The 22,347-nt window shown below is 42.6% G+C and overlaps 2 protein-coding genes across 2 annotated transcripts; one reads left to right on the top strand and one right to left on the bottom strand.

Annotated features, from left to right (window-relative positions):
* Positions 1 to 484: 484 nt before the first annotated feature.
* LOC139565464 (aconitate hydratase, mitochondrial-like) lies at positions 485 to 10,113 on the bottom strand. Its single transcript, XM_071385829.1, has 16 exons — positions 10,038 to 10,113; positions 8,395 to 8,537; positions 7,879 to 8,137; positions 7,271 to 7,363; positions 6,847 to 7,005; positions 6,552 to 6,702; positions 6,283 to 6,387; positions 6,040 to 6,131; positions 5,819 to 5,924; positions 5,453 to 5,610; positions 5,169 to 5,354; positions 4,793 to 5,071; positions 4,367 to 4,558; positions 4,110 to 4,242; positions 3,579 to 3,700; positions 485 to 3,459 (listed from the first exon to the last, which is right to left on the bottom strand). Exons 1-16 carry the CDS (start codon positions 10,071 to 10,073, stop codon positions 3,328 to 3,330), a joined length of 2,346 nt encoding a protein of 781 aa, XP_071241930.1. The 5' UTR covers positions 10,074 to 10,113; the 3' UTR covers positions 485 to 3,327.
* A 1,644-nt stretch (positions 10,114 to 11,757) lies between these two features.
* Positions 11,758 to 17,260, top strand: LOC139564810 (protein Tob2-like). The gene is made up of 2 exons (XM_071384654.1): positions 11,758 to 11,951; positions 13,885 to 17,260. Exon 2 carries the CDS (start codon positions 14,162 to 14,164, stop codon positions 15,377 to 15,379), a length of 1,218 nt encoding a protein of 405 aa, XP_071240755.1. The 5' UTR covers positions 11,758 to 11,951; positions 13,885 to 14,161; the 3' UTR covers positions 15,380 to 17,260.
* The last annotated feature ends 5,087 nt before the right edge of the window (positions 17,261 to 22,347 follow it).

Raw genomic sequence — 22,347 nt, 5'->3', positions numbered from 1 at the left:
TCCTAAAATCTCTTTTTAATCTTGTACGCTATGAAACTCCAAGCATTCAAATCTAATACAAAACAAACTTTAAAAATCAAAACAAATATGGAAATCAGTCAAGCGGAATTAACCACTTGAGATTACATTAAATTGAATAATGCCCATCAATGGGTTTCTACATTTAATTGTTTGCAGTGTCTGAACAAAATTAGCATTCTTATGAAGTCAGTCATTGACAGTGTTTCAAAATGGAAAAGAAATAGCTAGGCCAATAAAACAAAGCAGTTCAGGTTTTGGATTTACTGAAGACAACTTAAAATGAGCTAAGCATTTGCTTTGTCACGTTACAGTAGCATTTCAGAAACTCACAGATTTGAACCAGGGATCAACATATTGTATATTACATCACAGTATAAGCAGCCTGCTTCATGGGTGGCTGTTATCCTTATGAATTACAATGTACAAAGGAACAGTTCCATTTAGAGACTGCATTAAATACTTGTGAATTTAAGAATTTCTTTATTAAAAGCCACACAATTGACAAACTTAAATGCTGCTGGCATTACACTGGTCATCTTCATACTCAAACATGGGGTTCATTGACATGAAGAAATGAAACAGAATGGCAAACCTTTGTAACAACACTTATGTTTGTTTTAGTATGTAAATGGGGCATTTTCATGAGGCATCTTTGGTGATTAACTTCAGTAGACAGATCAGAGAGAATTCATCAGCAACGTGTTAGCAAAGTTAAGGTTGAGCAAATGACGAATTAGTATTGATTATGACAGTGTATAACAAGTTGGTTAATGGTCTCTAAACCGCATACATGGGTTAAAGTTGCATGATCTGGAGCCAATCCTGTTTCAAATCAGGGGTTCCTTCATCTGCATCAAATAACTTTAAAACAAAACCTAGGCATGTCTCACCTGACCAGTCGCTCCCTTTACATTGACAACTCCAACATTCACCTGGGTGCACACCAGTGTGCAACATACAAAGACGGACCACTGTACAGCACAGGTCCAAGAGTGACAAAACATTGAGACGTACAGTACAACCCTACTTTAATGCTTCAACAATAATTTACCTTTAATTTAAAACCTCCAACCACCTGTTTATTGGTTTGACTAGTTGTGAAACCCTTAGATTGGGGAGGGGGGAAATGGATAAACTATTTTAGGCTTCAGTTTAATAAAAGATAATTGATGAGATTAAATGATTAGTTTGTTACAGTGGGTTTATCAGAGAACAAAAGGCTCTGCATTCAACCAGGCAGCTACTGCCCACCCTCTCTCCATTTTACATAGTGCATATGTACACCTCTATATTACATGATTTACACACAGGCCCAAACCAAGTTCCTTTAAATACATTTGGGTTTAACAGAGCCATTGCTATTCATCTGAATAGATTGTCAATGAAGACCATATGCTAGTGGACAAAAATAGGCATTGCGTTTCTACTTTCATTACACCCTACTGCAACTACAAAAACTGAGATAGTTAGCTCTTCAGTTAGCTCTTCAGTTCATCATTGATAAGCAAAATAAACTGACATGAAAACAAATGTTGATTTGATAGCAACATTAATCATCTTGGCACCATGACCAATGGATTTAATGGAAGTGGCCAGTCCAATCTCCAAAGTATTCCCATGAATACTTTGATTAGAACTTACTTTAAAGTAAATTAGTACTTAGTGACGAGAAGACAACGAATAGGTGGTCATGGCCCCCCAAAGCCAACTTAAACAGTCACACTTTATAAGACTTAGCTGCAATATCCTCAAACACACAATGTACCATTTAAGTGGCAAAATGTAGATACAAAATGGCAAGAGCTTTAGCCAAATGTAATAACCTGAATCAGATAATGGTATACATTTCTCAAATTACATTTGTCGTATTCTGTTATTTCAAATTAAAATCACACCCTTGCTTTAAGATGCTATGGAGTGCAGCATTTGCGATGCATAAGTGAAAGCGTGGATGAGTGTCTACAATACTACTACATATAGCGCTAGTGTACAGCCGCCTGGACACTAGATTGTTCGTTCATTTTGTAAGAGGAGGTCCCTCAAGCTGTGCGTGGAGCCTTGGAATTAGCAAGGACAGAGGAGCAGCACAAAGCCAGACAGGGATATGGACAGGCAATGGTCTGATTAGCTAGCTAACATATATGGACACGCACATGGAAAGTAATGGCAAGACTAGTACAACACAGCAGTATGTAGCATTTTACTCCCACCTACAGAGACACACAGAAAAGGGCTGCTAGGATCTAATATCATTTCATGCAATAGCCCTCAAGTAGAAACAAATAGAGCACGTGGAGAAAGCAGCGGTTGAGAGTTAACGTGTGGAATGCAAAGGAGTGACAAACGGTACACCAAATTCCGTGGGTTAAAATTGATTTTGGGTCAAGAGAAACACCGGAAAAGGAAAACCCTACCAAAAAAAAGTATATGATTACACTACACTCTGTAGAAGGATTGACCTTGTCACTACAACCTGGTTCTGGGGCCACATAATCTAATGGTTACATTGATGCCTTTAGTCTACTATGTGAACAGTTACTCGGCCTGGGTAACCAGGTTAAGCGACTTGCTGTCTAATCAAATGACTAAAACGGATCAATTCAGGTCAGTCACAGAAAAAAATCTGCAGCTCCTGAGGCCCACTAGAACTATGGTGGACTTACCTAAACAAATATTCACATTAATCTTTACCAGCAGCAATAGTGAACTAACAAGAGTTGGAAATCCTGGGAATGAGAGGGATACATTCAGTGAATTAAAATGTGCAACTGTGTTAACCAGCTCTGTCTGTATTGGAGGAAACAAGTGGTGGTCCAGGTACACAGCTTAACACAACAACTAAGACAGGGAAAGGAACGTGAGAAGGATTCAAGCTACAGACCAGATATGAGGAGCTAGCAGTGTGTTTGTGAGGTAAGAGTGAATTGAATACTGCAGCACTACAGTCAATAGCAAGAAGCGTGACAAACGTGATTACACAAACGGAGGACTGCCAACAAGAGCAGTGCTGCCTAGAACGGGAACACTTAAATGCTATGCTGAAACAAAGACAAGGGTTCTTGTGTGTGTTATGTCAGAGCTTGTGTGTGCGTATACAGCTCTACCTGTCTGTGGGGAGAGCTTTGACAGTAATCCTGTATGTGTGCGCAAGCATTTCATCTGTACAGCAGCATGGGGTGTGTGTTTACGCTATGCAGGCTGCTACCGCCCATTTCCCACGTCTATGCAGCCCCTCCCCCTCAGTATCTCCAGGTCCGCCTCTCTCTGTGCTCCTCCGCCCCTCCGAACCCCCCTGGGTCCCTTCAGTTACTGAAGCTCCTTCATCCTGTTGAGGGCGCTGCCGGCGCGGAACCACTCAACCTGGTTCTCGTTGAAGGTGTGGTTCAGGGTGATGATGTCCTGGCTGCCGTCACCGTGCTTCACCACTCCCTTCAGGGGCTAGAGGAGAAAGACAGCTGGCCTGTAAGGCATCCGTGTAAAATACACATACTACCAAGTCCCATCCCCATTATATGGAGGGCGGTAATTTGGGTGGCTGAATGGTCAATGACTCTCACCTTTCCGGGGGCAAAGGTTGCGAGGCCTGTGATGGAGATCTTGTCATCGGGGCGGATTTTGTCATAGTCGGTGGGGTCGGCAAAGGTCAAGGGCAGCATGCCCTGCTTCTTCAGGTTAGTCTCTGAGAAGAGGACAGAATGGCAATGAGGAGAAAAGATTGAAAATAAGACAGAAAAAAAGAAAGTGGGGAACAAGAGGGAGCTTTGGGAATTGGCTCGTATCGAGCTCCATTGTGTAAACAGAGAGGCCTTCTACCACAGCGGGGCAGATCCATTACATGCCAAGTCAAGGTCATAGAGAACAATGTGTACATTCAAAGTGTGTGGGTGATCTTGTTTCTAACCACGTTTCCCCTTTTGTGCAATGGGTCTCATGATAGCTACATGAGCTCCGTCTCAGCACAGATAGTCTCAGATTGAGCAGGTTCCCACCAAAAGCTTTTCCTCTCATGCTACCCACCCACATGCCCCACCACACCCCTATACCCTCTCCTCTCTCTTGGTGACTCCACATGTAACATCTAAGCGTACCGTGGATCCTGGCGAAGCTCTTGACGAGGATGACCCTGCCTCCCAGGTGTCTGGGCTCCAGGGCTGCATGCTCTCTGCTCGAGCCCTCCCCGTAGTTGTCATCCCCCACAACCACCCACGACAGACCGTTAGCCTGGAGGGAGCAGAGAGAGAATATTTCTTAAAATCAGATTCCAATTTAAATATTGTCATTCTGGGACAGCCCAACAGTACACAGCCTCTATAGGTTCTCTCCTGACAGTTACTGTCTGTCACACCTTGTAGTGGCGAGCCACGTCAGGCACGCCCCCGTACTCTCCCGTCAGACGGTTCTTGATCTTGTTGACCGCGTCGTTCTCGATGTTGATTGCTCCGATGAGCATGTTGTTGGAGATGTTGTCGAGGTGACCGCGAAACTTGAGCCAGGGGCCGGCGGCGCTGATGTGGTCTGTGGTGCACTTGCCTTTCACCTGCGGAACAGGAAGGAAGAAAAGAGACCGTAGGGTAAATGGCAATCCAAATGTGGCACCACATGCCTGATCAAACTTCTGCCAACTCTGTGGTTTCTAAGTATTTAATAATTATAATGCCACCGTTGAAGGCCTCTCAATTCCAACCACGGTCCTTGGTGGAGGATAGAACTCAGCCAAACAATGAGAAGAGGCCTTCCTCATCATATAGCTGTCTTGACATACACCTCTCACCTTGATCAGCACTTGCAGGTCCTCAAGGTCCTTGCCATTCCACTTGTCAAAGGGCTCCAGCAGCTGCAGGCGGGTGCTGGTGGGGCTGACGTCCACCATAACGGAGCCGCTCTCGGCGGGGGGGTGTTGGTAGGTGTCCTGGCCGGGGTCAAAGTCAAGGGCAGGTAGCTCATCGCCATTGGGTGGCTCCAACTTGAATTTCTCACCATTGGCAGCGGTGAGGTAGTCAGTCTCAGGATCAAACTTCAGGGTACCAGCGATGGCCAAGGCTGTGACAATCTGTATAGGAAGAGAGAGGGTTATTAGGGCAGTTACAGGGGGACATAGTGTGGACGTCATAATATAAGAAGTGTGTGTGTGTTGTAATTATTGGTACCTCAGGGGATGTGACGAACGCATGAGTGGCAGGGTTAGCATCATTTCTGGAAGTGAAGTTCCTGTTGTAGGAAGTGACGATAGTGTTCTTCTCCCCCTTCTTCACATCCTTCCTGTCCCACTGGCCAATGCAGGGTCCACAAGCGTTAGCAAGGACCACTCCACCCACATCCCTCAGGATCTTAGACTGAAGGAGAAAAAAACAACAAGAATGTACCTACAAATCAAGTAAGAGGGCAACTAGTTTGGTAATGGAGTTTTTTCCCCCAAAAGGTTTGAACTCACAAAGCCATCCCTCTCGATGGTGGCACGGATCTGCTCAGAACCGGGAGTGACGGTGAACGCAGCCTTGCACTTCAGGCCTTTGTCTAGGGCCTGCTTGGCCAGGGAAGCAGCACGGCCCATGTCCTCATAGCTGGAGTTTGTGCAGCTGCCAATCAGACCTATTGGGACCACCAGAAATCAGGTTAATAATAAAGACAGGAGAATCCAGGTGATTTTAACAGTCATGTAAATATGCCTGCAAATATGATAATGAAATGTTACTGTACTTTCCTATTATAGGGCTTTCCTTGAATATTAACAGAGAGCAAAATGTAGACTTTAAGGGAGTGTTAAAGATACCGTGTGACTGCTGGTGCTGATACTGACCCACTTTGACCTCCAGGGGCCAGCCGTTCTTTTCAGCCACAGCACCAATCTCAGACACTGGGTGGGCCAGGTCAGGAGTGAAGGGCCCGTTGATATGAGGCTTCAGCTGCCAGGGACAGAAAACAGACACACAGTTAGCATTGACAATGCGTGTAATTTCTTGAGAAGATATTCTATAAATACAGGTAATGGATGTCAGCCTAATAACAGAGTGGACTCACCTCACTCAGGTTGATCTCAATGACCTGGTCGTACTCGCAGCCTTTGTCAGGGACCAAGTCATCCTTATGCTCGTCAGCCAGGGCAGCGATGTCTGAAAGTAGATGGAAAAAGTCCAAAAGAGAATACAAAAATGCTAAGGGACTATACTGTATGTGTATCAGTGGCTGCGAGACTGAAACGGAACACATTGTGAAATAACGGGCTATAAAAATAATCTGTAATGTCTTATTATGAGTACTAACCTGCACGTCCAGTCTTATTCAGGTAAGTCTTCATGCGGTGGTTGTAGGGGAAAACAGAGGTGGTGGCCCCAATTTCAGCTCCCATGTTGCAGATAGTTGCCATACCTGCAACCAGGAGGTGAGAAAAGTTACATCAAGTTTATGCAAACTAGCACCAAATCAAGACCAAACCACTGGACAAACTCAACTGAAACAAGCAGTGTTAAAACAAACAGCGTAGAGTAGTTTACTCACTAGTTCAGGTAAACCTTACTATCTTTTGGCCTCACCGGTGCAGGAAATGGAGTCGACGCCTGGGCCATGGTACTCCACGATGGCTCCAGTGCCCCCCTTCACTGTCAGGATCCCAGCCACCTTCAGGATAACATCCTTGGGAGAAGTCCAGCCCGATAGACTACCTGTCAGCTTCACTCCAATCACCTGATCGGTAGGAGGGAATTACTACATTTGTGAAAGGTCATACATACATACATACACACACACACACACACACGTAGGAAGGAGTTAGAGACATGAGTGGGTGAAGGGAATGTAGTGAGGTGGTTCACTGTCATAGCAGCTCACATTGGGACACTTGAGCTCCCATGGGATACCAGCCATGACGTCCACAGCGTCAGCGCCACCCACTCCGATGCAGATGGAGCCCAGGCCACCCCCATTAGGTGTGTGGGAGTCTGTGCCAATCAGCAGGACTCCTGGGTAGGCATAGTTCTCTAGAATTATCTGTCAAGGGTTAAGTGAAATCTGTTAGCCAATGCACAACAATCCTTTGACGTATTGATCTCAATAACATCAAGATCTGATTGTATAATAGGTTTGATCTCATGAGTAAACAATGCATTCTACTACTTGTTTCACAGCAGTATTCCTGAGCTCTAATCTAGTTGTTAGACTAATTTCAGATGTGGATATTGTTCAAATACAAATTAGTCTCATGGCAGCTCAATCTGACCAGTTATCCTTTATTATACCAGTATAGTTCCAGTACCTGGTGAATGATTCCAGAGCCTGGTTTCCAGAAGCCAACTCCATATTTGGCTCCAGCTGTCGCCAGGAAGTTGTAAACCTCCTGATTCACTTCCTGGATTAAAAAGGCCAAGGGAGAAGAGGTTGGGGTGTCAGTTGAGGAGAATATATTTTCAGCTGGTAGTCCACTTTATATAACCTTCACAGCACATATTTGGCTGCAGACCTTAATTCCCCTTTAATCCCTGTTCCTCAATTTGACCTCTGTGCAATTGGATGTAGTAAGTGTCACCCATGCTAAATATTCCTCAGGGCTTCACTTTGTCTAAAAATATAATGTGATGCCGTGTGTGTGTGTAGCAGTTAACCAACATTCTCTCTCATTTGGGTCATCTTGGCCCCAACGCAATACTTATGGTTGGCTGTCATTGTAAATAAGAATTTGTTCTTAACTGATTTGCCTAGTTAAATAAAATAAAATTTTAAAAAATTGGTTACCCCTAGGAACTTGTGATACCATGGAAAAGATGATCCCTCTGTAGAACACCCTAAATCTCAGTCAACAGAAATCAGCTGGACAGCCCAAAAACATCTGGACAGGCCCTTGAGTTTCCTCTGCTCCCTACTGACCTTGGCCCTCTTTAGATCCTCGACGCCTCCGATCTGCGCCTCAATCAGGTGGTCACAGTGGATGGTTGAGGGCACGGCCACCTTGGGCAGGCCGCTGCTGATGAACTGTAGCATGGCCATCTGGGCCGTGGCGTCTTGCATGGCCACACGGTCCGGACGCAGACGCAGGTAAGTGCGGCCCCTGGCAATGTCCTGCCCCACAGGGTCATCCAGGTGACCGTACACAATCTTCTCCGACAAGGTGAGGGGGCGATTGAGCCTGAGGTGAGAGGAGGGCGGGGATTGGAGGACAGTGTGGTTAGGATTCAACTTAAAAAAGGTTAACTCACTAGGTGGAATGCATTGTAATCTAAAGTTAGCCCGGTGTGACCAGTGTTGCTGAACATGAGAAGTCAACACGCTAACATGTCAAAGGATTTAGTGAGCAGTTGTAATGGGCATTTCATAGTAGTAGTGGTTATTAACAGAGGAACACTGAGGAGCGCTGGGTGTGAGGTTGGAAAGGCAGCTACTGACCTCTTGCGCACAATGTCAATGTTCTCATGCAGCTTCTCATAGCTGATGCTGGTGCCAGGCTCAAAGCGGCTCATGGCCACCTTGGGCTTGGCGTTGAAGGCTGCAGAAACATGGAGACGCCTTGCCCCTTCTCCAAGGACAAGCTAAAAGAAAGGGGGGGGGGGGGGGGTACATTTTTAGTAATGATACATCAAACTTGGAAACATGTTCATCATCATGGAAGAGGATACAAGGGCTTTAAAGTTCCTAATCATTGCAAACATTGGACCTAGTCTCCTCAAACTCAACTCTGGACCTCAAAGCCAGTTCCACTGCGTTCTCATTACTGTACCAGGTGGGTGCAATTAATTATCAGGTAGATCAGAAAACCAACAGGTTCCAGATCTTGTAGGGTAAGAGTTGAATACACCCGACCAAGTCTATAGCCAAATGACCAGAAAGTTTAAACAGAGACATATAGAATTCATACTCTGAGAACAAGATAAAGTTTCACTTGACTCAGTGTTAGGCTCTGTTATTATGGGGATCATTTCAAGTAAGCATGTTGGCATTATCAACAGAGGCACAGACAGACATTATGGATTTTCATGCTGGTTGAAGAATCCAAAAGCCCAATATATATTTTTAAAGAACACCATAAAATGACTAATATACAATCTGTGTGATCTCCATGTGACTTTCATGTTCCATCACCTCACAATGGAGACTGGCAGCAAGATTAATCAAGTAAAGACTAGATCATTGCATTACACTAACTAAGTAAATCTGTCAGCCAGCTACTTGTCACTCATTTTCCCAAAATACACAGCACCTAAAGTTTAGAATGAGTAACCTAAGTGTTGGGTAAATTAGTGTTTAGCCCTAAAGGAGACACCTAATCCCTACACATTAGCACAGCCAATTTTGTGACAGCTCAAGTAGCCTAACCTAGCTATGATTTTCAACATTGCATCAACACAGCCAATCGTCCTCAATAAGATGTAAATCAGCCTGTCTAACATGAGTTATCAAGAGTGGAAAGATGTAAGCAAATGGAATATCACAACCAACTGAGAAAAATCAGTAATGTTAATTTGCCGAATCAAATATAAATCTACCTCATATTAGCAGGCCCTTGGTCAAATATTTTCACAGACGTAGCAGAACAGTATTGGACAGTGTCCATTCAGATAATTTCATTAGATCATATCATGTTCAGTTAAATTTCTATATTTGGTGCCGCATTGTCCGACACCGTGATTTGACTAAATCTGTTATCAGGCGTAGAAACCAGACAAGTGCGCACTTAACTTCAGTAACCTTGAGTCACCTTGCACACAACTGGACATTTGGTGCAATTTGAAGCTACCAATGTATTGCATTTCGACACCATATTGTATTGTAAACCAGCATTACAGATAAAGCGTTATTGTACACTTCCCAGACTAACTTGTAGCCGTTGCATGGAGCGCTGGTTAGTAACGTTAACAGTCTAGACCGCGACCAAACGACATAGCCGCTTAGATGGATTGTTTACAATATTGATGATTTTAAAAAAATATCGTTGTGGACAGCAATATCTCGTAATTCATTTTTAACTGAACATTTGCACTTGATGCATAGTGTTGAATATATTTACTAATATAAAATAACGTTCTACTTACCCGAAGCCGAGTGACAGTCATACAATAGGACGCCATTTTGTTCACTGACAAAGATGTGTTGCTGTCAGGTGACGTCAGGAACCCTAATTTAATCGCGTCTATTATTTTTGTCCTGACAGGTGTTAAAACTGCGTACAAGTGTATATCTCTGTGAATCCTTACGACGGACTCTAATAACGCAATGTCAAAATATAATAGTTCCATACAATTGTCAAAGTGGTTCCAATAATGTAAGATATACATAATGATTGAGTTAATGTTTTTGTTTAGTACTCATCTGTAAGGTTGTTGTCATCAGCTCCCTATAATGAACCCATGCGCTCTCTATAATAAACTATGCACATAGTTAGCATACAGTTGATGCACTTTTACAGTTTAAAAGGGCTATTTTATTTTACCTTTATTTAACTAGGCAAGACAATTAAGAAGAAATTCTTATTTATAATGACGGCCTAGGAACAGTGGGTTAACTGTCTTGTTCAGGGGTAGAATGACCGATTTTTACCTTGTCAGCTCGGGGATTGGAGCCACGAACCTTTCGGTTACTGGCCCAACGCTCTAACAACAAGGCTACCTGCCGGCTATGAGTTTTACTAATACAAATTAATTAATTATTTACATAGTAGCCTATATATAGTCTGACAAAACAACTGAAGACAATGACTGTGATGTGGCACAGCAGTAATATAATGAAGGTCCTGAAGAAGGTATTTTGACAGAGAACTTGGAATCTATTAAAAAAAAATATATATATATATGTATATATAATTACTTTCAAGAATACTCCTTACTCAGTATATTTCTTCCAGTACCTGTCCTGGTCCTGGACCAATGACGTGTCCACATATTTTCCTTTTTAATCACTCTCCTTATGTGAAATGTGGCTATAGATTGTTGTTGCATATTCAAAAATATAGCATACAAAATAAAATAAAAATACATAAAAAATTATATAAACAGTTAGAAAACAATTCTTAATTCTTAATGTTTGAAAAGTAGGGTTCACTCTGGGGGAGAAAGTAGAAAAAAGTAGAAACCATGCCAATCTTACATGGTAACTTTACAGCCTTATGTAATTTCACCTGCAGAATGATTTCCCAAAACAAGTCTCAGCGGGAAGTTCGAGAAAATATTGTAAAAAACTTGTCTTTCTGTACTCTATATGGTTGGAACGACATTACCCACAACTCCTGCAAAACGTCATATCACTTACTTGCTGACTGGACACCCTTGCAGCCCAATAAAATACGCGTCCTCCCCCTTCTCAGCCAATAGGGACTCTGTTGCTATCACCGCTTATATTTTTAGCAATGGCACAGTACTTACTTGGAGTTACAAATATCCGTTCGCCAACTAAACTAGGATTTCGCTTTCTGGTTTTGCAGAACCATGGATGTAATTGTGTGGCTCATAGGTGGGGAAAAATAAAGAAAATGCATTTTATTATTTACCATCGTTGTTCATACCAATATGTTCAATCATATCTACCAGCATTTGCAATCCTCAATAACCCGTAGCCTATTTCATATGATTTACTTATTTTGAAACTATAGGCTTATTACTGAAGGTCGACTATTCTCTCCTAGGTGTGTATGAATTTATTTGATAGTATACATTACAATAGTATGAAGAAAGTAGTCCCTATTCAGACCAACGTCACAAAATAGGGGGTGTGGGCGAAATGGTCCTGTATAAATGCGCAAGGTTGTCAAACAGTAAAGTTTTCTCGGGCAGTTTTAGTCAAGCTGTCTGTTGTGGAAATGGAGACCGTATGAAGAGAGTACATTTCAATACCCATTTAACACACCACATTATATCTGCCTCTAAACAACTACTTTGAAAAGCCACATCACCTTCAAATGCAATGTAAAATACGGGAATTAAAACCGCAGGAACTGAACACAAGCTGCATTAGTAAGTATACACAGCGTCTGCATATAAACATCTATGGCATTGACATACATTTTATGTATCTGCCATAACCGTACATTTGGCTAGATAGTGCATCCTCATGATTTTATCAAAAAGGCTTTGGGACTCTCAAAAGATGCCCTGCCTTTTGAGAATCGGACTCTAATTGGTTCGGTCATCCATTTTAGAATGTTTTTTTACATTTTTAGACAGAACCACTCAAACTCGTATCTGAGAGTCGAGATGCATTTATTATTCTCATATACAGCTAATCATTTCTTCCTGTTTTCGGGCAGGACCAATTTATTATTGAGCTGTTGTAGTCCTGCTCATCGGTCGACATAATGACATGAGACTGCAACATTCACCACTTTATTAGTCTCCTTATAATTTATTTACAGTGCCAATTTGTAAGATCTTCCAGTTTGTTAGAATAATAGTATCATATGTGTCCTTATTGGTGGAATTGCCATCATGTAGATAAGTAGGTATTGGACCTTTGGGATAGGCTTCACCACGGCACTTCAAAGCCATATAGGCTACTCGGTCATTGCACACCATCACTCTATTGCTTTACTGTATGTAGCCTATTTTGCTTGAGTTAACCAAGTTTGCCTACATATTGTAGACATTGTTTTCACACCCCTTATCATCAACATCCAAGGTTGCTACTTTTTCTCTTTAATCTATTATTTATTATTAGGCTACTGCCCATAAATTATTTAGAGGAATGTGTTCTGTTACTATATACAAGTATAGTATTCACTTGAATAAGCTTGCTACATTGTTACAATGAGTGGACAGATGTGTGCTTTATGGTGGTGATGATGCACTGTAAATAACATGTCAACTATCAGATTAGGTCATGTAACCTACTGTTGGATTGTGTAGTCTACTTAGTAGTAGGACACATCTATGACAAACAAATATGTTCATGGTTGAATAATGTCACATTCACTAATACAGTATATACATTATAGGTCAATTGTCAAAATGAACAACTAGGATCCATTTTGATACATGACAGGTTTTACTGTGTACTGTACATAAAGTCCCAGCTGCATAAGAAAAGATGAAAGAACAGCTTTGTAGGAAAGACATTGAATGATATTGGATATGACTATGGTGGTTAGTGCTTTTCGAAGATGTACTGTAAACTTCATTATCATTGGTTTAAATGTAGTCAAAGGTGAAAGTTTGTTTGCTATATTCCAAACATCTCCTATTGAACGGTTTCACACCTCTCCAAATGAGCTTCTTCATAGATTTAACACAAGTAAAACACGGTCTTAAATAACAAGCGAAGCCAGGTTGTGTATTGTATCTTGTTCTTGCCCATCTTCTAGCCGTCGATGCAATGTTCTGCCTGCAAACAGAGTAGCTATATCTCATATAAATAATTATATATTTTTGCTCAAGCTAATCTAATTCACAATATAACATTCATCGTCGTTGATGCATACATTATAACCATGTTCTCATAGATCAAGTATACAGTTGTTAAATTTAGCTTGCTGGGTAATCCTGGCTGCTGGGCAATGTTTATGGTGCGTAGGTGGACTGTATTGCACGTGTTGTGATGACGTTAATAGTGCTGCATGGTGGGAAATGGTGTCCTTTATGCACTGTAGCCTGTACCGTGCCATTTACAGTATGCAAAACATGCCTACATGTGAACAGTACACCCACAACCTACTCTCGCACCTACACTGTTTGATTTGGAACTTTCTCTAATTGTGTAAACCTGAGTAGTGAAGCATCTGGCAGAAGCAGATTATCATGGCTTTCTGCCTCAATCACTGCATCTGTTACTCCCCTCCATGTTGGCTGGCTAACCCATTCACTCATTATCCCTTCTCATTATCCCTTCTTCTTCATTATCCCTTCTGCCTTTTACCTTCCTAGAAATAACACCATGTTTTTATTTTTCCACCAGTTGAACTACTCATCTCGTTACCTGACAAGTCGTGTTACCTGTCAACTGAAAACAACTGTTTGGACTAGTTTTTGGCCTCCTGGCCACCAAGTCTGTCCATGTTGATCACCCAGGAAGAGGTTTAAAGATTCTGCCGGATTTCAACTTACCTGCAGTACATGTAGTGGAGAAGAAAACATCAGACTTCTACAAGCCAGAGATAACTGTTCCAGTATTGTCTCTTTTTGGGCTTGATTTGAATACTTGGCTATCCAGACTGCATTGGCCAGGTACAGTCATGCACCTAGAGGTAAAGGTAGCTCTGAATTTTATTGTGTCCTACCTGTACAACAAACTGCCCCGTCGTCGTGCTGACCTCTTCGGGGAGGAGTTGGAGCAGATACTGTTGTCGCACTATGAAGGCCACTGGTACCCTGAAGCTCCTCTGCGGGGCTCTGCCTTCCGCTGCTTGCACCTAGGGGCCCCCAGGGACCCAGTGGTGGAGCTAGCTGCCAGGAGAAGTGGACTGGACACAGAGGAAGTGCGTGCCAATGTCCCCCCTGAGCTGAGTGTGTGGATCGACCCCTATGAGGTGTCCTACCAAATCGGGGAGAAGGGAGCCGTTAAGGTCCTGTACTTGGAGGATCCATCCGGCTTAGGTGGGGAAGGCGAAATGGTGGAAGTAGTAAGTGGAGTGAGTAAAGGGGACATGGAGGTAGAGGAGGCCAAGAGCTTAGGGTTCAACCCTGAGGCCCAGGTGTTTGTTCCAATTGGAGCCCAGATATCTCCAGTTCTGCTTCCTTCCCTCTCCAGCTCACCCACACCCCTCTCGGCCTCATCCTGCCCAGTGATTTTCAGCTATCCCAGCTCCAGCACACCCACGAACCCAACTGCCCACTCCTCTAACACATCCACACCTTCACCTCCAAGTGGGGGACTCCCTTACCTCCCCTCTCAGCAGCCAACGGCTGCCCTTCCCAGCACCCGTCCACCGCTGCAGCCCATCACCTTCACCACGGCCAGTTTCGCCGCCACAAAATTTGGCTCCACCAAGATGAAGAAGTGTGGCGGTTCCGGATCGGCTGGCGGCTCGGGTGTAGGCGTGCCCCCGCCACAGAGGATCCTCTCCCGTTCCCCCACCAACATCTCTCCCCCAGGGCTGCTGAAACACAAGCCCCTCTCAGTCTCCCTGCACTCCCTGGGGGCTCAGATTCCCAGCCAGCTCTCCCCCAATGCTAAAGAGTTTGTTTACCCGACATCCCCAGGGCCTCTATACTTTGACAACGATGCTCCGCTTCTACTTTCACACTCAAGCCCCTTCCAGCACCCTCACCCCACCCACTCCCACCCCTCCTTTGACCCATTCTCCAGTCCCCCACCTGGTCCAGCTGTTGGCATCATCGGTGGTAGCGGTGGGATTTCTTACATTGAGAAGCCCTCATTTGTAGAGGGTGTAGGGGGGTATAACCTGCAATATCCCAGCCAGGCCTTCCAGCCGGTGGTGCTGGCCAACTAAGCCTTTCTTATGAGTATTTCTGTTGCAGCAGTAGGGCAGTAATGCTCAAGTATTTTTTGCGAAAATTGTTCTTACTGATACTACATCGTAGAATTTGTTTTATTACTACTACAACCTCCACTATATATTTCAATATCATTTAATGTTCCGTTTTTTTGTTGTTACGGATTTTGATTTCACTTTCTCTAACCAGAGGAGTAACCAGCCTCCTATTGCACAGACATTTTCATTGAATGTTCAGCAGAGTAAAATGCCCTTCAGCTTTGGTCTATTGACAGCAGTATGATAGTTATATTTTGCACTTCACTGTCACGCTGTGAAAAAGGACCAATGTCCTGTAAGATGGGTTTGGAAAGCTTAGCGCTTTGCAATCTGCTCTGCCTTAGTTACCAAAAATGCACAGAGGGGTTTGGTGAGGTCTTATTCATGCTAACAAGTGTTAAATGTGCTCTTCTGTGGCTTATGGTCATTGTGAATATAGTTGGCCTGTTACTAGAGACCTGAAACATATCACACACCATGTCTGAATCGGTTTGGGAATAGGGATCCATTGAGGAAATGGATCTGTCATGACAGGAAGAATTACTGCCAGGGAGGTCAGTGAACCTTGGTGAACGTGAGGCAAGTTGATCTTTGTCTTAGGATATAACGACTACTAATCTCCCACACACACACAGGCACATAGAATCTGTCAGCAGTGTGTGAAGGTGAATGGGCGTTGTTGGAGGGGAATAGGATGCTGCTAAGCAATGGGGATTGTGATGAATGGCTTAGCGTGACTTTGACTATGAAGGAGAGGTCTTACTCTGCAGGGAAAAGAGGACGGGGAGGGAGCAAGGAGAGGGAAAATGGATGGCGAGGCAGGGGCATCGATGACGTTTTAACACCTTTTGGCATCTTGGGTGCAATGGCTTTAGACTGAAACTTTAAAACCAGGAGCACGTTTCTGTAGAACTTTAGTGGCGTTGCAGCCAAAGGCCCACGCTAGGTCCCCTGCTCTTTAATCCCTTAATTATCTCTGTTCCAGTTGCTGCTCCAGTGGGAGACCAGCATCATATAATGAGATGTTTTCCTTTTCAATTTCCAGGACTATGAATGTTAACTAAACCTGTGTTTTTGTATCTTTATGATGCCATGTCAGATCATTCTCATATTGATGGTGGTGATACCCTGTCTCCATATAGGTAATAGAGGGGGCAGTAATTGTCACCAGGGTTCAGGCAGCCTCCTAACCCCACCTTTCCTTTTGAGCCATCCAGCACTTCATATTATTGGGCTATAGATGCCATGTGACCCCCCCCCCCCCCATTGTTACAGCTGCATCTGCTAAGAAATGTTGGTTCTGTTCCAATGAGATTTGGATTTGGATAGAAGGGAGAGTGTCCCGAGCCATCATCTGAATGTTTTCTAGATTGTTCCCATAAACATCTGTGTATAAGCTAACATAAGTACTCTTAACTTGTGCTCACACTGGTAATTGCTGTGATAGTCGGCCATATGTGTGTCATTCAAACTGTTTATTTTTCTTTACATCCAGGGGTTGGGAGGGGAGGATCGGATCTCTTTATAAATGTAATGGTTGTGAGGGAAGGGGTCATTTTTACATTTGTAATTTATTTTAAATTTTCTATATTTTTCCTATGTTTTTTCAAAAGTAATGAAGTACTTTTGTAAAGTTGAGAGAGATGTTATAACAGTAGGAATATGTATATATTTCTTATGTTCAGGTTTCCTTTGTTTAGTTATGTGCTGAAGTTATTCTTACCAAAATAACTAAATATATATGCAAGTTGGGAATAAAAATAAAGATGTATAAAATGAAGTATTGAATGTGGATTGTACCTTGTACAGAATTTGTCCAATAAAAGACGGGTAAATGTATTTTGTTAAATTGGGTTTTTGAAGAGCTTCAGAGATGAATGTTTACAATGGGTGGATAGTCTGACAGCATCATTGTCAGTCTGTTTCTAAGGGCAGTCTGATAACTTGTTTAAGATTTCTGTTCCTTCATAGTTTGTACACTTAAACCAAAAATCTCCACATTTAAACCAAATCCCCTTGGTAGTGCTCGTATCTTACTAATTTTGTCCCTTATTCATTCATATTCCATCTACATATTGTCCAGTGCCATTAATCTTTGTTTTATACCACTAACCTTATTTGTGTGCCTGAACAGTCCTACTGTGACTGAATTGGCTGCCAATTTCATTCTCGCACAAAGACTGAGGGAAAGCAAAAAACCCATTCCTGCATTCTAATCCTCGATGAGTATTCACCTCGCATCCATGTGGTAACATTCCCCTGCTCCCGCTACTATAGCCATAACTAAAACTGTCTCTGAATCGGTTTGGGAATAGGGATCCATTGAGGAAATGGATCTGTCATGACAGGAAGAATTACCCTGGTCCAGTGCAATGTGTAACTAACGCCATATTCTAGACCACAATTGTGGGAGGGTCTTAGCCCTTTTCAACCACAAATATTCCAATACATTTAATCAAGTGTTTCAAGCAGGTTTAGGAGGAGGATAGTCATTGAATGTGCTGTGATTATGATCAGTGACTAGTCAATCCTGGTGGTGGACAGCCTAGTGATGGATAGAGCTATTTTTTTGTTCATTCTTGTTGATTCAGTGAGATTTTTGGTTTCCAAAATCTCTACGAGCATCCCAAAGTGCTGCCTGCCCCCATTGCTTAAATAATGGTCAGATTACTCTTGGTAATCGGATGTGTGCTGTATTTAATTCCCTGTGCCTGCAAAGCGGGTCTGGAGGTTTGAGTGGTGGCCTGGAGGCCATGTTGCGGTCACTGACCGCCTGCCAATGGGAAGGCCAGAGGACTGTGACGTTTGAGGGATGGGAGCTGCTCTACTTGAAGTTCTGATGATTATAGGAAGGCAATAGATATTGTTTCACATTGGCTTTTTGGTCACAGGATGGACAGCGTTTTGTTGCGGTATAGTGGTTGGCTGTTGGTATATGTCTTGCGTTTAAAAATGAGTAACAGATTACACTATCCTCCATGTAATTAAAAATACTTGGTTTTTAAATCCACACAAAGCAGGCTGTTCTACCACCAGGATTGACTCAAAGTGAGGGAAAACAGAGTTTTGTATTCTGTCTTTTGCTTATCTACGTGTGTATTTTATTTAGCACTTTGGACTATTTTGTTGTAATATAGAAGTATTTTCTATTTAACATTTAAGAATAAATGGATATAATTGGAAAGTAAGATATATTAATATAGTACTCTCTTTTTTTGCCTGTATTTTGTTATCGTTTTCCTATTTTGTATCTGATCTGTACACCATGTATATGAACCGTTTCACTACTGAAATGCAATGACCTGTTTTCTGTGCTCCCCCCATGGGAAAGGGGACTTACTACTGCACTTTCTTATTGTATCAGATTCTTTTTTTAAGTTTGTAATAAAACAATTGCAAAAATAAGCATGGAAAATAATACAATTCTCTTGTCATTTTTGTCTGTTTCAGTTAATCAAATGTGACAAATCCTGGCAAAATTATTATTACAAAATTATTTAGAATAGTGTCTGATGGCCTACTTGTGATCATGAATTCTAGTATTTATGTTCCTGCGGTATAAAAAGCCCTCGCAAGGTTGTAAAAAATAAACATGTATTTCATAGCATTGCAATACATTCTAATATTGATGTAAACAAATTGAAGTCTGATTAATAATTCAACCCAGATATGATAATCTCAAATAGCTCATCTCACAAACTCTTCTACTTAGACCCCAGACAAATATTACCTAATTTCATGACCTCGAAATATGTCCGGTGCATTATTTTGACTGTGCTGTCCGATGTTTGCCACACTCCCTGTTGTGTCTCCACTGAGCTCTGCTCTCCTATGGCGTGTCGATGTTTGGCATTAACATGCTTGGTCAGCTACTCCTTGGCTCCCTTTATCTCCTCACCGCCCACTCACATCTCATTCCTGTCCTCCATCACCCTCTCATCTTCCCTTTATCTCCGCTCTGTTCTCTCACCAAATCCCTATTTTTTTCCCTTTAACATTTCTGCTCTCTATCCCTTCGCATTTCCCCACTCGTCCCTCACCACCCCTCTCCTCTATCCCCCCTTGTCTTTGAGGCTGTGTTTATGCAACACTGCTCCCCTGTGTGTGTATGTGATCATTACGCAACATCTCATACTCCATTGGAATACTAATGTAGATGAGGTAGGGGGATAGGCAGAGCAGAAACAGAGGACCTCAAATCTCTGTTTTTGTGTGTGTGTCTATGTGCGTGTGTGATAGACAGACAGCGCATGTGTTTGTGTGCATGAGGCAAGAAGAGTGATCTGCTCCCTGTTTGTCTCCCAGCATCACAATGTGCATCCTGTCAGCATTGGTCAAAATCACTGCTGTTTGTCGATTGTTCAGGCAAGGTCAAGGCAAGGGCTCACCTTTCATTGAATTCCACTTCATAAATATGAATGATACGTATCCCATATATGGGTACATACAGATAGCTGTTAAAAGAGAGTTCATATTCTGACTGTTTTCTACATAAAGAGGCTATTCTTTTAGGATGACCTTGGCTGTTTGTATTGTGATGGGCTGTTTCAGCCTGGAGTTGGTATCTTTTATAACGGTTTTCTATGCAGATCTGGTAGGAAGTAACTGTAAATGTATTCATGAACCATGTAAAAAGGAATAATTCAGTCCCCACCACCTCATTGAGAAGACTTCATTATCCTGAAGCACGTGTAACTTAAGGAACCAAAAACAAACATATGACATCACAAAAAGATAACGTCCAGTTAATTTCAAAATAAATATTTAGTATTTTACAAGATGTTTCAAACTAAAATAAAAGGAATCATTTGTAACCTTGTGACTGCCCAAGGTCAAGCTCTACAACAGTAAAGGTGGCGCTAAAAATAGGAAGTACACTACATGACCAAAAGTATGTGGACACCGGCTTGTCAATCATCTCATTCCAAAATCATGGGCATTAATATGGAGTCCCCCCTTTGCTGCTATAACAGCCTCCACTCTTCTGGGAAGGCTTTCCACTAGATGTTGGAACATTGCTGCGGGGACTTGCTTCCATTCAGCCACAAGAGTATTAGTGAGGTTGGCACTGATGTTGGGCGATTAGGCCTGGCTTGCAGTCTGAGTTCCAATTAATTTCAAAGGTGTTCGATGGAATTGAGGTCAGGGCTCTGTGCAGGCCAGTCAAGTTCTTCCACACCGATCTCGACAAACAATTTCTGTATGGACTTCGCTTTGTGCGCAGGGACATTGTCATGCTGAAACAGGAAAGGGCCTTCGCCAAACTGTTGCCAAAAAGTTGGAAGCACAGAATCGTCTAGAATGTCATTGAATGCTGTAGCATTAAGATTTCCCTTCACTGGAACTAAGGGGCCTAGCCCGAACCATGAAAAACAGCCCCAGACCATTATTCCACCTCCACCAAACTTTACAATTGGCACTATGCATTGGGGCAGGTAGCGTTCTCCTAGTATCCGACAAATCCAGATTCGTCCGTCGGACTGCCAGATGGTGAAGCATGATTTATCACTCCAGAGAACACGTTTCCCCTGCTCCAGAGTCCAATGGCTGGGCGCTTTACACCACTCCAGCCGACGCTGATCTTAGGTGATCTTAGGCTTGTGTGTGGCTGCTCGGCCATGGAAACCTACTTAATGAAGCTCCCGACGAACAGTCATTCTGCTGACGTTGCTTCCAGAGGCAGTTTGGAACTATGTAGTGTTGCAACCAAAGACAGATGATTTGTATGCGCTACAGCACTCTGCGGTCCCGTTCTGTGAGCTTGTGCGGCCTACCACTTCGCGGCTGAGCCGTTGTTGCTTCTAGATGTTTCCACTTCACAATAACAGCATTTACAGTTGACCAGGGCAGCTCTAGCAGAGAAGACATTTGATGAACTGATTTGTTGGAAAGGCGGCATCCTATTACTGTGCCACGTTGAAAGTCACTGAGCTCTTCAGTAAGGCCCTTCTACTGCCAATGTTTGTCTATGGAGATTGCATGGCTGCATGCTCGATTTTATACACCTGTCAGCAACGGGTGTGGCTGAAATAGCCGAATACCCTCATTTTAAGGGGTGTCCACATACTTATACATATACAGTGCATTCGGAAAGTGTTCAAACCCCTTCCCTTTTTCCACATTTTGTTACGTTACAGCCTTATTCTAAAAAAATATATATATATATCCTCATCAGTCTACACACGATACCCCATAATGACAAAGCGAAAAGGTATTTAAAATTAAAAACTGAAATATCACATTTACGTAAGTGTCCTGACCCTTTGCTATGAGTCTCGAAATAGAGCTTAGGTGCATCCTGTTTCCATTGATCATTCTTGAGATGTTTCTACATCTTGATTGGAGTCCACCTGTGGTAAATTCAATTGATTGAAAAGTTTGTGGTCATACTCACATCCTTAAAAACATAGGTGCTGGGCTAATAAAGAATACTAGTATAGAACAAGAAGGCCCGCACACTGTTAAAGCTCCCAATTCACCGCTTTACTGACAACGTTTAAATCCAAAACGGTTATTCGTTAGGTCAAACAAACAAACTGAGTGCTCATATCCCAAAATATACACATTTCACCTCACCTGACTATTGCAGACATGATGCATGGTGGGTGCAAAAACAATTAGTCTATCTCTAATAATTTAATAACAAGGAGATGGGTTCATGTACTAGTTCCAGAAAATAATATATATTTACAAAATGACCAGGTAGGTGACCTTGAAGGCAAGACAAATCAAAGTGACATATTCATGTAAAAAATGGTCTGATATTAAACTGTTGGTTCAGACCTCTATGAGACATGGTACACAAACGGTGAATCCAATACAATTCTCTTCTCAATAATAGATCATCAGTATCAAGTCAATTAAATTGGACATGATTTGGAAAGGCACAGACGTGTCTATATAAGGTCCCACAGTTGACAGTGCAT

This window comes from Salvelinus alpinus, chromosome 36, assembly GCF_045679555.1.
Source record: "Salvelinus alpinus chromosome 36, SLU_Salpinus.1, whole genome shotgun sequence".
Classification (NCBI taxonomy): domain Eukaryota; kingdom Metazoa; phylum Chordata; class Actinopteri; order Salmoniformes; family Salmonidae; genus Salvelinus; species Salvelinus alpinus.
This window is presented reverse-complemented; position numbering and strand designations above follow the sequence as displayed.

Excerpts from the sequence above, each read along its gene's own strand:
- LOC139565464 (XM_071385829.1), bottom strand. The coding sequence starts at position 10,073 with ATGGCGTCCTATTGTATGACTGTCACTCGGCTTCGG. Across the intron at positions 8,538-10,037 it reads TGACTGTCACTCGGCTTCGG|CTTGTCCTTGGAGAAGGGGC; the intron begins GTAAGTAGAACG and ends CCTTTCTTTTAG. Across the intron at positions 3,460-3,578 it reads CAACCTTTGCCCCCGGAAAG|CCCCTGAAGGGAGTGGTGAA; the intron begins GTGAGAGTCATT and ends TTTCTCCTCTAG.
- LOC139564810 (XM_071384654.1), top strand. The coding sequence starts at position 14,162 with ATGCACCTAGAGGTAAAGGTAGCTCTGAATTTTATTGTGTCCTACCTG.